General features: G+C 36.9%; 1 protein-coding gene across 1 annotated transcript in view; it reads left to right on the top strand.

Annotated features, from left to right (window-relative positions):
• The window catches only part of HERPUD2 (HERPUD family member 2), a 29,035-nt gene extending 16,223 nt beyond the window's left edge, over positions 1–12,812 (top strand). Inside the window, exons 6-9 of the mRNA XM_026509173.4 lie at positions 7,469–7,591; positions 10,121–10,444; positions 11,153–11,270; positions 11,949–12,812. Of these exons, the coding sequence (XP_026364958.1) occupies positions 7,469–7,591; positions 10,121–10,444; positions 11,153–11,270; positions 11,949–12,110 (727 nt within the window). The 3' untranslated portion in view covers positions 12,111–12,812. The remainder of the gene's footprint in view (positions 1–7,468; positions 7,592–10,120; positions 10,445–11,152; positions 11,271–11,948) is intronic.
• Positions 12,813–16,325: the final 3,513 nt, after the last annotated feature.

Raw genomic sequence — 16,325 nt, 5'->3', positions numbered from 1 at the left:
GGGAGGCAGATGGGTAAGGGAGGGTGTTCTTGGAAGAGTTAAGGCCCAGTATTCTGTTTTGAAAGAGTTCCACAGGTGTTTCTGATCAGTCAGGTGTGGTAACAACTGAGGTAGGGTTAAACTGTGGTGTATTATAAAGATATGTTAACCACTGCGTGTTATCTAGAGTCTTTGTTAGAGAAGTTTACTCAAGAGGCTTGCTATGGCTACGTTATAATTAGCAAATATAGCAGGCCTCTTGGATTAGGCAGTTCTAGGGGGAAATGCAGCCAACAGCCACAGCACATCCTTCAGACACCTCAAAGAGTAGGATCCTGGAGAATACGGTTTGGGCCTGGGTTATGTATGAAACCAAGGTATTTAACTGGGGTACTATTATCTGTTATTGAAGTAAAGGAAACATGAGTAATAGGTAGTGAGATCGTTTTGTATTTACAGCACGCTGTGGTCCTGCTGTGTGTGGAAGTGCTCCAGATCTGTGATTATGAGGCTAGAAATAAGGAAATAGCTAGGACCTCAGAATGGTAGAAGCGACATAACCAAGGAGTAGCCATGGACGGCCATGTTAAACAGGATAGAATAAACATTCAGATACTTTTTACTTAGAGCTTTAGACTTAATTCACTTCTTTTTCTTTTATATTGAATTATTTTTGACGTAAAACATTATGTAATTAAGGTGTACAGCAAAACTCAATTTTTAATGTTGAAGAACAAAGCTATTCTGAATATATAGCAAAATATAAGAAAACTCATTGTCTCCTATTTCTTGAATGTGAAATTTTTTCTGTAAAAGTAAGTATTTACATAAGGCTGATGGTAGGCTTTTATGAAGGACCTATGAAACTGTTTTTGTTTTTAGAAAATGATTATTGTGAACCAAAACTTAGTAACGTTCACAGGGTTTACATCATGGAATAGTAGCTTAAAATATTTTCTATCTTACAACAGTAATTCATTTCCTCTCTTTTTTTGCAGAATAAGACAGTTTCAGTTCCTGTCAATTTATACAGTGATTTTACTTATTTTATTTGGTGATAGTGCTGGAAAGTATAATGAGTATAATGCATATAATAATCCTGAAAGAATATATAATGACATGTTAATAATGAAAATAAGATTTTTAACTCTCATACTGAATGTATTTTATAATAAAGCTTATAAGTTGGAGGTCTTCAGAATGATACCATAGATATCTTGGGAAAAGACTAATAATTTCTCTAATAATTTCTAGTGAGGAAATCAACATGAGATGAAAGCATTCAGCTCTTAACAATGTGTTAAACAGATCAGAAAAATGTGAAATAGTGTTTATTTTGCCAAATGTAAGTATTAAAATGATGAGCAGTCAAATCTTTAAAGATATTACAGCTTTACTTAGGGAATCTATTACTAGATGATCATGTTTGGTGTCAGATCGGGAAGGCGGTACAGTGTGGTGACTGTACAGATTCTGCAGGCTTGCCTTGGTTCGGATCTATCTCCTGACTAGCTTGGGCAAGTCTTTTCCCTGCTTTCCTTCAGTTTGCTCATTATCTGGAGATACTAGTACTTATGCAGGGTTCCAGTGTGGATTAAGAGAGTTCATGTATGTAAAGTGTTTAGTGATGTGTTAGCAATTACTTACAAATTCATTCATACTTACAAGAGAATGTTGTACATTGATTCTGCAAGTGAATTTGAATGAATGAATGCCAGTTCTAGGTGCTGGAAAATACATATATTTGGGAAGAGCAATTTCTGATAAACAAGCAATTTATTGAAAGTTTAATAGATTATTCAGTTTGATAATGAATATAATTTAACTTAATCTCATAGGTGTAATTTTTTACTAATGAAGACTTTAAATCTATCTTTAAGTAGATTTTGTTTAATATAAGCCTTAGCCTTAAATGTGCAAGAGCAGTGATTTAGTGACCTTACTGAACTCACCCAACGAAATATAAGCTCTGCATTCCTTTTTCAAAATTCAGTACAGCTCACATTTAACCAGTCACATGTTTTTCCCCATGTAGGCTAGTGTTCTCAGTCTTTAGTGAGCTTGTTAAAACTGCTAAATCCTGGTCCCTACTCCTGAGATTTTGAATCACTAGGTTTGGGGTGGTGCTCAGGAATTTGCCAACTTAATACTGTGGGAACCTCACTTTGAGAAATCTATACAGGTGATTATTTGCATAATCTAGGTCTTGAGGAAATATGAGAAGACCAAAGCAGTACACGTACACATTGGCTGTCTATTTATAATGTCACATTTATAAATCCTGACTGTTTTGGACTCAGTCTGTTGTGCTGTCACATTTATTTACTTTAACTCCAAAAATTACTGGTTGGGTTATAGAATACCCACTATTGTGTACATCAGTTTTTCCGCCTGAAATACTAACAGCTTTGTTTTTTAATTAACAAAAATAAAACCTACTCATTGTACCCTTCCATATTGCCTGTTTTTTTTAAAAAGTAAAAATTGCAGGAGCGACTGGGTGGCTTAGTCGGTTAAGCGTCTGACTCTTGATTTCATCTCAGGTCATGATTTTAGGGTTGTGAGATCGAGCCCTTTGAAGTGTCTGACTCTTGATTTCGGCTCAGGTCATGATCTTAGGGTGTGAGATGGAACCCTTCATCAGGCTCCGTGCTGAGCGAGGAGCCTGTTTAATATTCTCCCTCCCTCCGCACCCTCCCAAAAGTAAAAATTGCTTATAGCTCACCACCTAGAAATAACTATTACTAATATTTTTTTAATATCCTTTCACTTTTCTAAGTAAACTTTTTTTTTTTTTTTAAGATTTTATTTATTTATGTGACAGAGAGACAGCCAGCGAGAGAGGGAACACAGCAGGCGAGTGAGAGAGGAAGAAGCAGGCTCCTAGCGGAGGAGCCCGATGTGGGACTCGATCCCGGAACGCCGGGATCACGCCCTGAGCCGAAGGCAGACGCTTTAACGACTGCGCTACCCAGGCGTCCCTCTAAGTAAACTTTTTAAAAAATATAATTTAGCCAGGACATATTTCCAGTTCAAATATAAATCTACCACATTTAAAGTCTTAAGTCACAGGGCACTCTGGATGAATTCTTATATTCACACCAATGTTTTTTAGACTTTTGTTCAGCATTCATTTAGGGTGATTTAGCTCTGGAGTGGAGTTGGGAGTGGGGATAAAGAGCAGGGAGAAAGACCATTAGAGGCAGTGCCCAAACAGCAAAATAAAAGCCCTGCAGCTAACCAGGAAGTTCAAAGATAAGTATTATTATTTGAACATGAACATGCTTACAAGGCCTTTAATCCCTTTCGCACCACCCCAAGCAGCTTATTGAAATATTCCCTCCGCATATGTGGAGTTCTCCTGAGAGAAGATCCAAAAAGTACAAGTTTCTCCACTTGTTTATGTTCTGGTAATGCCTTAGTTTAACATACTGGTTGGCTCCCCCTGAGTCGTCTTCTGTACCCACTTCTTGTTGGAAACAGCCTTTGTTCCACACTTTGCCAATCATATTCTTATTCCGCACCACCCAATTCAAAGCCCTTCTTTCCAGGGAGACTACTTTGATGCGTGCAGGACATTTTCTCTTCCCAGCTTTATCTCTGTGTGTCTCAGCACCTGGTGTCCATATATTTAAAAAAGTTTATGATTTTTCGTCTTGTGGATATGCCAGTTTGCTCACTCTTCTATCGATGAAGAATGTCTTTAGTTGGTCTTACTCCACAATGACCTCAAAATCTCAGTGGCTTACAACAACATGCTTCATTTTTCTTGTCCACAAGTCTTGTTAGTCACTCAGGACAGCTCTGCTTCAGGCTGTAGGTTGAGTTCTGGTCTGTTTCATATTTCTTGTTCTTTGAACTAGAAACTCTAGGACAGGTTCTTATGACAAATGACAGGAACAGAAGAGGGGAAGCTAACCCCTGAACACATTTACAACCTCTGCATGTGTCACATTCACTAATATTCCATTAGCCAAAATAAGTCACATGGCCATGCTCAATAGCACTGAGGTATTGGCAAGTTACCAGTGGTGTGCTGGTAAATGCTTACCAACTGGCTTTTTGTGGGGGAGGGGGACGAATAAAGTGATTTGTAGCATTTGCTGATTTCTCTGGTATTAAGTACTTTCACCATGGCTGATTTCAAGATACCAAGGGTTGGCTCACAAAATTCCTGAACTTGAGCAATTAAGTCTGTGAGCCAATATTCGCTGGCAAAAGCCAGCTTTGCCACTGTATGCCAGACAGTATGCATGTATAATCCTGTTATAGAAGAGTGAAGAATTGGGACAATATTCTATTATAAATGTTTGGGTTGTTTAATTTCTTCCCACTAAACCTCACTACAATCAATATTCTTAAATACTTACATGTTAGCAGTTATTCTTTTAGGATAAGTTGTAAGAAGGAGAATTCCTGGGTCAAAGTGTTTCTTAAGACTTTTTGAGACTCTTAAAGACTATTGCAAAATTGCAGTGAAGAAAAGTTGTACCAGTTTATTCTCACAATAACAGTTGTTAAAGAGTCTGATTCCCCATACAAATATGTACTTGCCAGTGTGATAAATTGGAATGTTCCTGTTTTAATTTGAGTCATGATAAAGAGAAATTCTTTTTGTTTTGTTTTGTGAAATACTTATTTGTTGGTGTGTTGCTACTTTTGAAAATTCATTTGTGACAGTTCTCTATCCAAAAGAATATTAATAATACTAATAGAGCACTTGGTGCTAAGCATTGTGTTAAGCACTTACACGTGCTATAATTCAGTGCTATACATTGACTTTTACATTGACTCTGTGGTCTAGGTACTCTTTTCTCCCATTTTATAGACAAGAAGGAGGCTTAAAGGCTCCTAGCTTACCTAACTTCACAGAAGTGGTCAGCAGCAGAACTAGAATTCAAATCCATATCTGACTTGAAAGTCTGTGTTCTTAACAGTCTTGTTGAAGTGACTCTCTGTTTTGTCATTTGTTTTAGTAGGTTGACATTTGTATTTGACTTCATTTATAATGGTGTTTCTTTCCCCTCTCCCCTCCCATTTAAAACTTTTTTCTAGTCAGATCTGGTCAGATTTAAGTGACTGAGTAAGGAAATCTGTTTCTATGAGAACCTTATGACTTTTTTCAGTAAAAGTTTACCTTATAATTTGCTATATGCTGGGCACTGAAGACAGGAAAATGAATTATGTACTTGCCTTCGATGGAAGTAGGCCAGATAGACAAATTACCATCTGCTGATATGCTATCATGGTCTTGAAAAGAGTTTTTCAGGAGCCTGGAGAAGGAAGTGACTGTCTCTGCTTAGAAGAGTGGGGAGGGCTTCATAGGTGGTAATGTTTGAGCTGATTTTAAGGGGAGTTCAGCAGGTTGACCAAAGCAAGCGTGGAGAGTCTTGAGAAGGCATATTCTGGGAGCAAGGTGGGGATTCCTTGCAGTTGCTGCATATTTGTATAGAGTGGTAAGGGAAATGGGGCTGACTTCATAGGTTTTTTTTTGAAAGAATTTGTTCCTGAATTTTGAAGATTCCAGTTCCTTTTATCTTCTTTCCTTTGTAATTCTTAACTTAAAAAATGTACTAATGAGTGTATTGTTGTATAGCTTTCGAGTATTTGTTTGTGAATGTAAGTCTTTCAAGTTCTTGGTTTTTGTCACGATCTCTGTTGTACTCAACCATTTCCATGTGTTCCTGTGAATTTCCCTCACCCCTTTTTTCTGTTGTTTAGTTTTTATCAAATAGTACTAACTGGTATAGTCTATCTGAAAAGGAAAAAAAAAGCTGTTAGAACTTGTGTCATCAAGTGATTTCCTCCCACAGGTAATATAACAGCAGTTTCCTCACCAAATTTGCTTATACTTTTTAAACATTCACAAGTACAGAAAATATTATAATGAACCCCCCATTTACCTAACACTCAGCTTCAACAACTGTTAACCATTCTTTATTCCCTCTTGTTCCTCCTTTTTTTCCTAGATATCCTATCATTTCATCTGTAAATACTGGATATCTGTAACGGATATGACAGATATGCACTATAAGAAAATCTTAATCAAAATACCAGTAGAATACTCAGAAATTCTTTACTGTCATCAAGTACCCTATTTGTATTCAGTTTTTCCTCATTATCTCAAATGTCTTTTTATAGTTGTCTTGATTGAATCAATATTCAGAGAGGTTCACAGATTACATTTATTTGGTTGATGTTTCTTAAAGCTGTTCTGATCCTTTACTCCCTCCTCCCCCTCCTTTTTTTTTTTTTTTTTACGGATTTTAATAATGTTTATTTTTTTATTTTATAGCTAGTAACTGCTATGTTTTTAACAATATTGCTAACATAAAATATCATTTAGGTAGGGCAGAGATGTGAATTTTTCCTCCATATTTTGTATTTTTTTAATTCTCAGAAGCAGAATTACTTGGGCAGTTGGGTAAACTGAACATTTTTAAAGGTATTTAATTTTGTAAAATCGTTTTTTAAAGCCTTATTCCAGTTCATCCTGTTAGCAGTGAAATCAATTATTGCCAATTATACATTAACAGTCTTTGCAATATCATATTAAAAATTCATGAATTTGTTAATGATTTTTGTCTCATTCTGGTTAGACCCAGCTTATATCAGCTAAAGATAAAATTCATGTAATATGAAGAAAAGGAAAGTTAGCAAATACACAATTCTGCATTTATTCACATGTTTATCCCTGTAGTTGTCTTGATATATGTGAATTTCTAGAAATCTCACATTATACACTTTGGAGTTGTATTCAGATTTAGGGTTAAGGGACAGTAAAAATAAAAATAGCTAACATTTATTGAGTGCAGACTAACAATCTTATGAGGGAGATTCTATTATTAGCCCCATTTTAGAAGTGAGGAAACTGAGTCATAGAGAACTTAAATATGACCTTTCACAAATTTTATTGAGTTAATAGGCATTTAACCTACTTTAAGAATGCATGTATAAATATGTTCTGCCAATCTTGGTTTTTTAACTAAAAAAATTATTTTACTGATTTCTATAATGTTTTTTATTTTATAGCTAATAGATGCTATGTTTTTAATAATATTACAAATTATAAAATATCGTTTTGGTAGGTTCCCCATGCCTCAAAATATTTTGTCATTAAGTTTATTTTAGGGCTTTTGGTTCTTAAGGAGAATGTACTTAAAACGTAATTAAAAGTATTTTTGGCCTTTTCTGCTGAAATGAGAAGATAGGAAAATGTTCAGGCTTGCCACACATTTTGTGGGTGATTTGCTTTATTTTCTTATTAAAATTGGACTGAAATGTTAGTTGTTCTATATATTTGGGGCCTGGGTCATCTTATGTAAGCCATAATATCTTATTTGAAGAATGTTGAAAATAAGTATTTTTCTTTTCAGTTTGATTTAGTATATTTTATCAACGGATGGCTTACACTTAAGAAATGAAAATTCCGAGAAACACTTTCAACTTCTAGAGCATGAAAGGGCATTTCTTTATCTCTTTATTGCAGAAATGTGGATAACCAGCTTCCGGGGCAAGCTATTCCAGCTGGATTCCCAGTATATCCCGCTTTCAGCCCCCTGCAGATGCTGTGGTGGCAGCAGATGTATGCTCATCAGTATTACAGGCAATAGTAAGTGAATCTGAGTTCGGTTTTTTTGCTTAGTGTGCTACTTGCTTTATTTTCTTTTTCATCCTTGGTGAGTTGGTTTGGGATTTCATTTACTGATGTATTTTATTGGTTTTTGAAAATTACTGGGAGAAGAATTTGCCAACATTTCAGCAGATACTTTCTTTTAAATTATTTGGCTAAAGAGAAAAGCGTTCACATCCAGTTCACATTAGCTAAACCTATTCTCTGTTTCTCCCTCTCTCCCCTAATTACATTTAGCATTGAGATGCTTTCTGTAACATTTTATCTACTTAAGAGGAGAAAACTTAGGAACGTTTCATTGGAAGGCAGCACATCTACATGAAGAGATAGGACGCTGAATGAAGGGGAATCCCATGTCAGGGAGATTCGTGTTGACATAGGGCTAATACGGTTTCTGGACCGTCAGCATTTTAGTAAGTCTTGCTTCTGGTCAGCATGGATCTTAGCACCGAGCACAGCTTCTCAGCCTTCATTCTTCTGGACTTTTATGCATTCATTTAACATTTCTAGCTTCTCTTTAATGTTCTCTTATTTCTGTGATTTCGTTATCCTCTTCATTCTTTCTGTTTTTCTGATCACTCATTTTGCGTCCTTGATGGCTCATTTTTTCCCTTCTTCTAAATGGTAACATTGCTTGTTTAGTTAGATATCTGTGTACTTGCTGTGTACCTTATGACAGTCTGGTAAGGAAGACAGGATTCCATCCTGGACCAGTCCTCTTGGATTTCTTTCTTCTGTGGCCTTAGTCATTAGCTCTCTGTGGATGACCTCTATTCTTTATCTCCTGTACTTCATCCTGGTTGCTGGCAGATTTCCATAGGGAAATTTGCCTTTCCTCTAAATTCAGGATGTTCGGATTCGACACCACCGTCCTCTTACAAGTGTGCTCTTTCCCGACTTCTTTGTTAGTGACATAGTCTCTGCTTGTTCATCCTCCCTGAACCCAGCAGTTAACCAAGATGGTTAATATGTTGTTTCTAACTTTTGTTCTTCCCCTATATCTTACTTTCAGTATTTTGCCCAGATCTTTTCTCATTTTGGACCTACTTTACTGCAGTTGTTCTTTCTCCTTTTAGACTCTTTATTATATTTCATCCTGCTGCCTGGTTAATGTGCTTAACACAAAGTTGAGCCAGTCATCCTCCCAAATATCTGATGGTTCCCTTGCCTACAGTGTGAAGGCTGTATCCATATCCTTACTCTGGAGTAAGGATACCCCATAAAGCTGATGTGCTTTATGAACCTCATATCCTAATGTTCTCTTGCATGATCCCTTGGCTGCAAACAGGCTATTTGTGCCTTACCTATTGCTGTGGTAATAGTTCCTATCTGAGTGACTGCTTTGTGCTTAGTGCTGTGCTAGATGCTTTACACCCCTTGTCTCATTTATAACCTCCTGAGAACTGTGTAAGGTAAGTGGGGCTTACTGTAGCTTGCTACTAAATCACACAATATTATGTACATTATTTAACTTCTGAGCCTCAGGTTCTCTCCTTTAATGAAATAACTCACCTATGAATCAGAATATCTGTGAGGTAGGAAGTGTTTTGGAAACTTAAAAGCCCCCTACAGATACAAGTTATAAGCATACTAAATTAAATAGGCTTTCGTAGCCTGGGAAACTTCTGTTTTATTTTTTTTGCTATGTGGCTTTTTAAACATTTTATTGTAGAAAAATTTCAGCATGTGAAAAGATAGAATAGTGAAATGAATCCCTGTGTACTCATCACCCAGCCTCAACATTTATCAAATCATGGCATTCTTGTTCTAGAACTTGCCCCTCCTGTGCTGGATAATTTAAAGCAAATCCCAGATATATTATCATTTTACTGGGAGCCTCATATAGGAAAATTTATTCTTTCAAGCAATCTAATTATAAGCAAACTTCGGGATCACAAGTCTTCATAGGTTTACGAGTACCTATTCCAGTGGTTCCCAGATGGAGTTCCCAAAAGTCAGGATTGGGGTTGAGGAGTTGTTATCTGAGATCTAGTTAATATCTTAAAACACAAATACAAATTATTTATCACTGACAGTGGACACACAGGGTAATGATCAATGTACATTTTTAGGCATATTTTTCAAAACATGGCTCTAAGGGAGAGGTAGTAGCTGTGGCGGTAGTCATCCCATGTAGAAAAACAAAGGGGACCATTAGTGAAAAGATTTGGAAAAATATTTGGTCATTACCTTATAAAGTAATTTAATGAAAGAGAGAAAAGATAGTGATTACCACGGCCTTCTTATCTCTTCCACCTCTCCCCTGCCATCTTAGACTGTGAGGCTAAGGGAGCATCCTTTCTTCAGCTACTCACTCCTACCATCAGTCTTGGCTCCACTTTTCCACTGGGATTCGTGCTTACCTAAGAAATGTGGTACGGGAGTTGTGATATTCCATGTAGGTTTATGAAAAATACATGTAACTCCCAAGGACGTTTTGTAAAATACAATAGAGTATATAATAAAGTTTTCTTTTCTTTTTAATATTTATTTTGGTGACTATTTCAGTCAAGCTGCAGTTTCAGCTCAAGCCACATCAAATGCCAACCCAGCCCAGCCTGCTGCTTCACAGCCTCTAAATCTGGCACATGTTCCTGGAGAAGAACCCCCACCAGCTCCAAACCTAGTGGCCCAAGAAAATCGACCCATGAATGAGAATGTTCAAATGAATGCACAGGGAGGTCCAGTGCTAAATGAAGAAGACTTCAATCGAGACTGGCTAGACTGGATGTACACGTTTTCACGAGCTGCGATTCTCCTTAGCATTGTATACTTCTATTCTTCTTTTAGTCGGTTTATCATGGTGATGGGAGCCATGCTGCTGGTTTATTTGTGAGTGTTGCTTGTTAACTTTCTGTGGTTTCTTTTAATTACTTTCTAAAACTGTTCAGCACAGAATTTGGCATATAGTAGTCTGTCATGACTGTTGAGTGAAGGAATAGGAGTTTTGGACTCCAGGTATCTAGTACCAAAAGCAAAGTAGGAACGTTATCGGAACTGTCTACGAGCAGATTTTTCTTTTACTGTCTTTTGTAAAAATTATTAATTCATTTAGATATGCTCTATCAATTATTTAGAACTTGAAGTGTCTGATGCACTATTGCATAAGGATGTTCTTTTTAGTTATAGTTATCAATAGTAAGACCTATAGGAATAGGTTGGACTTTTTTTCCTAAGTAGACATTTTCTTGCCCCCTTTACCCCAAGAGGCAAAGAAATATGTAGTTGAATTTCAATCTGAAAAATCACGGAAAAGATGTTATGACTCTCAATATGTTAGGACATTAAGATAGCTAGATTAGATATTAAGATATCTAGCATAGAGCTGGTAAAGCCTATGATAGATTTTTAGACTTAAGACCATTCCTGTTTTGCTGTCATTGCTTTGAGAGGGGCAGTACTTGGCCCAAAGTAGAAAATTTGGTCTTCTTATTTATTATAGTTGAAACAATTTTTCTGTCGTAGGACACTAATGTTTTACAGCATTACAAATAAAAACAGTGGTGACTTCTTTTCTTTTCTCTTTATTTTACTGAACAGACACCAAGCTGGATGGTTTCCTTTTAGGCAAGAAGGAGGTCAGCAACAGGCTCCCAACAATAATGCCGAAGTTAACAACGATGGGCAAAATGCAAACAACCTAGAACTTGAAGAAATGGTATGCTAATGAGGCTTTTGTATACTTCAAAAATAGATGTTCCTCAGCAGTGTAAGGAACCAATATGATAAAAGAATCTTGGGCATTCCACAAGTTTTTGTGGAATGGCACGTGAGGAAAAGTTAACATATATAATTTGTGTGATTTTATCTGGGAGAACTTAGAATATAATACTGAGTCAGTCATATATTTGAGTTAAGCAGGGGGCTCTTGGGTGGCTAAGTGTCTGGCTCTTGATTTTGGCTCATGTTATGATCTCAGGGTCGTGAGATAGATCCCTGCGTCGGGCTTTGCACTCAGTGGGGAGCCTGCTTAGGCTTCTCTGTCTCTCCCTCTCCTCCTCCCTACTGTACGCACGTGCATTCTCTCTCTCTCAAAAAACCCCCCAAAAAACAAAAAGAATTAAGCAGGAAGATACCTGAAAATAGCCCAGAAAGAAAATTATGCACCTGGTGAGAATTTATTCAATTAAATTGGCAGTTATCCCTTCAAACTTGAATACTGAGGAATTTATCAATTTTGGATTTAACAAAGATTTCTAATGACCTGATATGTACCACTTCCTTATTACATGCTCATATTCCTTTCTGTAGGGAAGAATTTAATTCTTTTTTCTGTCATGAGTTAATGCTAACTGTTCAAATCCCTTAGGAGTATGTTTCTTGCTTTGTTTGAAAGGAGCGTCTTATGGATGATGGGCTTGAAGACGAGAGTGGAGAAGATGCAGGTGAAGATGCCAGTGCGGTTCAAAGGCCTGGATTAATGGCATCAGCTTGGTCTTTCATTACCACGTTCTTTACTTCACTGATACCAGAGGGGCCTCCCCAGGTTGCCAATTAGACCTGAAAAACTGTGCCAGCTACAAAGGAGGGTCTGACTTTAGGAAAGTGTTTTAAATAACAGTGCAATTTCAAAAAAATTTATTACTTTCTTTTCATCATCATGTACAGAGGTGTTTTTTCTTTAAGCTTCTCATGCATATGAATATTTTAAGCACAAATGGACTACTAAATGTGTGATTTCTTTTTTAAGATTCTAACAGAACATAGTATAACAATATTGGTCTTCCAGGTTTTGTTAATTTCAATTATGTGTATTATATCAAGGCAGATCTATTTGTGTGTCTTACTTCTTTAAAGAGCTGCTTCACATATAAATGTCTATAGCCAATAGCCCAGCCCTTCAGTGTATAATTTGAATAAATATATCTATTTTCTGTGAATTATCCTGAAAGTTTTAAACAGAATGACCTCATAGTTTTTAATAAAGAATATTATTTACCTAAAATGTGCTAGCAGCATCTTGCCCAGCCATAAAGCAATAAACTTCTCAATAATCTTAATTTTGACATTTGGATAAATAATGGAAACTTTCTATTTTAAGGGCATGTATCCCATCAATTGGAATTAGTACCTTAAAAAAAAGGCAGCTCTTCAATGGAATTAATAGTGATATAAATGTTTGATACAGGCAGTACTTTTATAAAATATGCTGGAAATTGCTCCCTGTGATTTTTTTAAATAAAAGGTCAATTATGGTAAACTGTCTTATGGGACATTTGTTCAGACCCTTCAGTAATGTACCCATTACATGTAAAAATTGATGTAAATTTCAGTAGTTGTTGGGAAAGGTTACTGAAGTCTTCAAGGTCATTTTCACCTCTTTGTGTTCCAGATGGGTATCTCTTAGTTCTCAGTCTGAAACCTTGACAGTCTATTTAAAAATCCCTGTGAAAGCCAATTTAGTATTTTATAAGAAAGTAGTAAGTTTCTCATAGGGTAGATAAAAATTAAAATTGGACAAATGAGGATGGGAGAATTTTGTGTGCAAGAACTTTATCTCGCATGAAATGTTTTGTAAAGTTATATGTGGTACTGATCTGATAATATATGATTAGATAATAGAACAAAACAGAAGATTAAGAAAACATTCATAAATGATTTTCTAAGTTGTTTATTTATAATGAGAAAAGTGACATTTCAAGGGATAACTGGTTAACCCTTCGAAAAGTAAAATTAGGTTTCTGTTTATAGATGTCAATCAAGAGATCATGATTCAATATGAGCAACTGAACATTCAAATACTAACAGAAAATACAGACAAATACTTCTATAATATTGGGGTGACAAAATGCCTTTATGGCAGAATCCCTAAAAGAAAAGGTTGCTATCTATATAATATTTTGACATACATAATGAAAAAGGCAAACAATTAGGGGAAAAAAGATAAGTAAGTCTTAAATTTTGTTAAAAGAAGATAATATCCCAGTAGGAAATGGGCAAGGATACTCTCTAGTCAGCTTGGGCTGGGTGGCTTACACAACAAACATTTATTTCTCACAGTTTTTGAGGCTGAGAAATCCAAGATCAAGGTGCTGGCAGAATCTGTGTCTGGTGAGGGCCCTCCTCCTGGCTTGTAGATGGCCATCTTGCTATATTTTCACACAGCAGAGAACAGAGCAGAAGCAAGCTCTCTGCCATGTCTTCTTACAAGGGCACTGATCCTATTCATGAGGACTCTGCCCTCATGCCCTAATTACCTCCCAAAGACCCCATCTCCTAATACTATCACATTGGGGGTTGGGATTTCAACATGAATTGGGGGGGGGGGACACACACAAACATGTCTGTAACAGATACAAATATGGGCAATAAATATGAAACAGATGTAATGAGTCCCAAGTTAAAACTATCAAATTGTTAAGATAATAATACTCAGTGTCGGTGAAGCTCTAGGGGAATATAAAATAGTATATAGCCTTTCCAGCAAGTATCAAATTTTCAAAGTGTGCACAGAATCATTCAGTGTCATCCTATTGTTTCTGGAATAAAGATCAGATTCCTTAACCTGTTTACAAAGTTCTGAAAGGTTGGATCCTTGCACCCTCTCAATCTGTGCTCACCATTAATGCCTCTTTTTTAGCTAGTCTGGTCTTCCAATTCTAGTATTCTCTCCTTCCAGCCCCAGGACTTTTAAAATTGTTATTCTTTTTGCTTGCATCACAGTCTCTTCCTTTTTTTTTTTTTTTTTTCCTTGTTAACACTTACTAATCATTCATGAGATCTCAGCTAATGGCCAGTTCTGTAGAGAAGCTTTTCCCTGGTAGCACTGTTCTTTGCAGATTACACCATTGCAGTTTACGTTTATTTCCTTTTGTCTCTCCCACAGGATATGAGGGCTATGAGGTTGGGGACATATTTATGCTTACTGTTATATCCCCAGTCCTAGAAGAGTGCCCAGTAATTAGTTCGATACTGAATGAGTGATTGAAAATGTGCATAACCTTTGAATCAGCAAGAGTTAGAAAGGGTATGGTGCATGTGTGAGATTTAGCTTTTAAGATATTCATTGCATTGTTTTAACAGGAAAGAATTAGAACTGATAGATGTTCAACAGGGTGAGCTATAGTACATTTGTATACTGTTTGGGTCATGATTAGGGATGGCTTGTTTCAGGGCTGATAGAATGAGTGCATCCAGAGGGAGGGTCTGGATTTTAACCTGAAAGCTAAATAAATAAACTGTCAAAGCTGCAAGAAATGCTTCATGGGTCATATCCTAAACCAGAATGGGTGGGTAGGGTAAGAATGCAGAGATAATTATGAGACAGATTGGTCTTTCTTCTGTTGGGAGCTAGAGATGGGAGACTTGGAGCCATAGAATTCATAGAGGGAATAGCATTGTAGGGGACACTCATGTGGAGGAAATGAACAGGTCTCTGTATCCTAGTCGCAGACTGGGGCTAACGAGAAAAATGCTAGTCATAGACACCCCCTCTGAAGGGGTGTGGCTAAGGATTCGAAGAACACTGGAATGTGTTGCTGGATTTTAATGATTTTCCCCACATTATTAATTCCCTCATGTTAGGCTCAATTTTGGTAAGTCTTTGTGAAAACCTACAGCCCAGTGTCAGCTGTGCTTTAGAGGATTAAGGGAGGAGCTGTGTCCATACTGGGGCCAGATGGTGCCTAGGGGTCTGTGGTAGTTTAGAGATGGTTTCCAGATGGCAAAAGAGCAGCACAGAAGCCCAGACACTGGTCTTTAGGCCAAATGCTGACTAGCGACAGCCAGGATTTGTGGGATATAAACACTTCCTAGGACTTCTGTTCCTTCCACATCACAATAAAGACTAGAATTTGTACAAACAGTATGGGCGAGAGGGTCGGATTATGTCAGGTGGGTAAAAGGAAAGGGTGATCCTCAGGACTGGAGAGTTGGAGACCATTCTCGCCATCGTTTGATGACGCATTATTCAATGCCATCATTCATCATTATTCTAACTGGGTTTTCTGGCTCCATCATCACTATTGAAATTTGGCTTTTCAAATGAGGGGAGAAAATACTGTGTTTGGATCCTCAGTTCTGTAGTTCCAGTGGCTGTTTTTGCTTCACTGTGGAAAGACTAAGGTGTCCTGGTTTATAGATCAGCTTTCTGTAAGTCTGGTATAAGTCAGACTGTCATATCTGGAATTGCATTGCTGGGTCTGCAAAACTGCACCAGGCTCTGGAATGTGGTGTTCTCAACCACAGAATCTTTCCTGGGAGTCCCAATGTGGCTGGACTCACCTCCCCATGTGGCATCATGTGCTCTAACTGTAACCTGGGAAAGTGAAATAAACTGGCCGCATGGTGAGTACAAAGCATGCTTCTGGTATTTTATATCTTACATAAATATAATTTGGATGTTTCAATACTTCAACAATTAAAAGTACTTTAAACATTTTTTTGAAATTTTTTATGTGGTAGGAACATTGAACATGAGATCTACTCTATTAGCAGATTTTTAAGTGTACAATATGGTAGCATTTAAAAACATTTAAGACATTTAAAATGCTTCTTGAATTTATGTGTTGTGAAGCAATGTAAGCCTTTTATTAAAATACTATGAAATATTTGAAATAAAGGCTTTTCTTATAAAGAGAGCCCAGAATAATTAGTTCGGGTTCTTGTTCCTTAGCACCTGGAGCTTCTCTGTGTCCAGGAGTTATAGTAAGCAGAAAGCTTTTCCCAGCACAATGACAGCTCAGCTCTAATATGGGGAGGACAGCAAAAGATC

The sequence above is a fragment of the Ursus arctos genome, unplaced genomic scaffold, assembly GCF_023065955.2.
Source record: "Ursus arctos isolate Adak ecotype North America unplaced genomic scaffold, UrsArc2.0 scaffold_3, whole genome shotgun sequence".
In the NCBI taxonomy this organism is placed as follows: Eukaryota; Metazoa; Chordata; class Mammalia; order Carnivora; family Ursidae; genus Ursus; species Ursus arctos.
The sequence above is the reverse complement of the archived record's forward strand: the minus strand, read 5'-3'. Positions and strand labels throughout refer to the sequence as shown.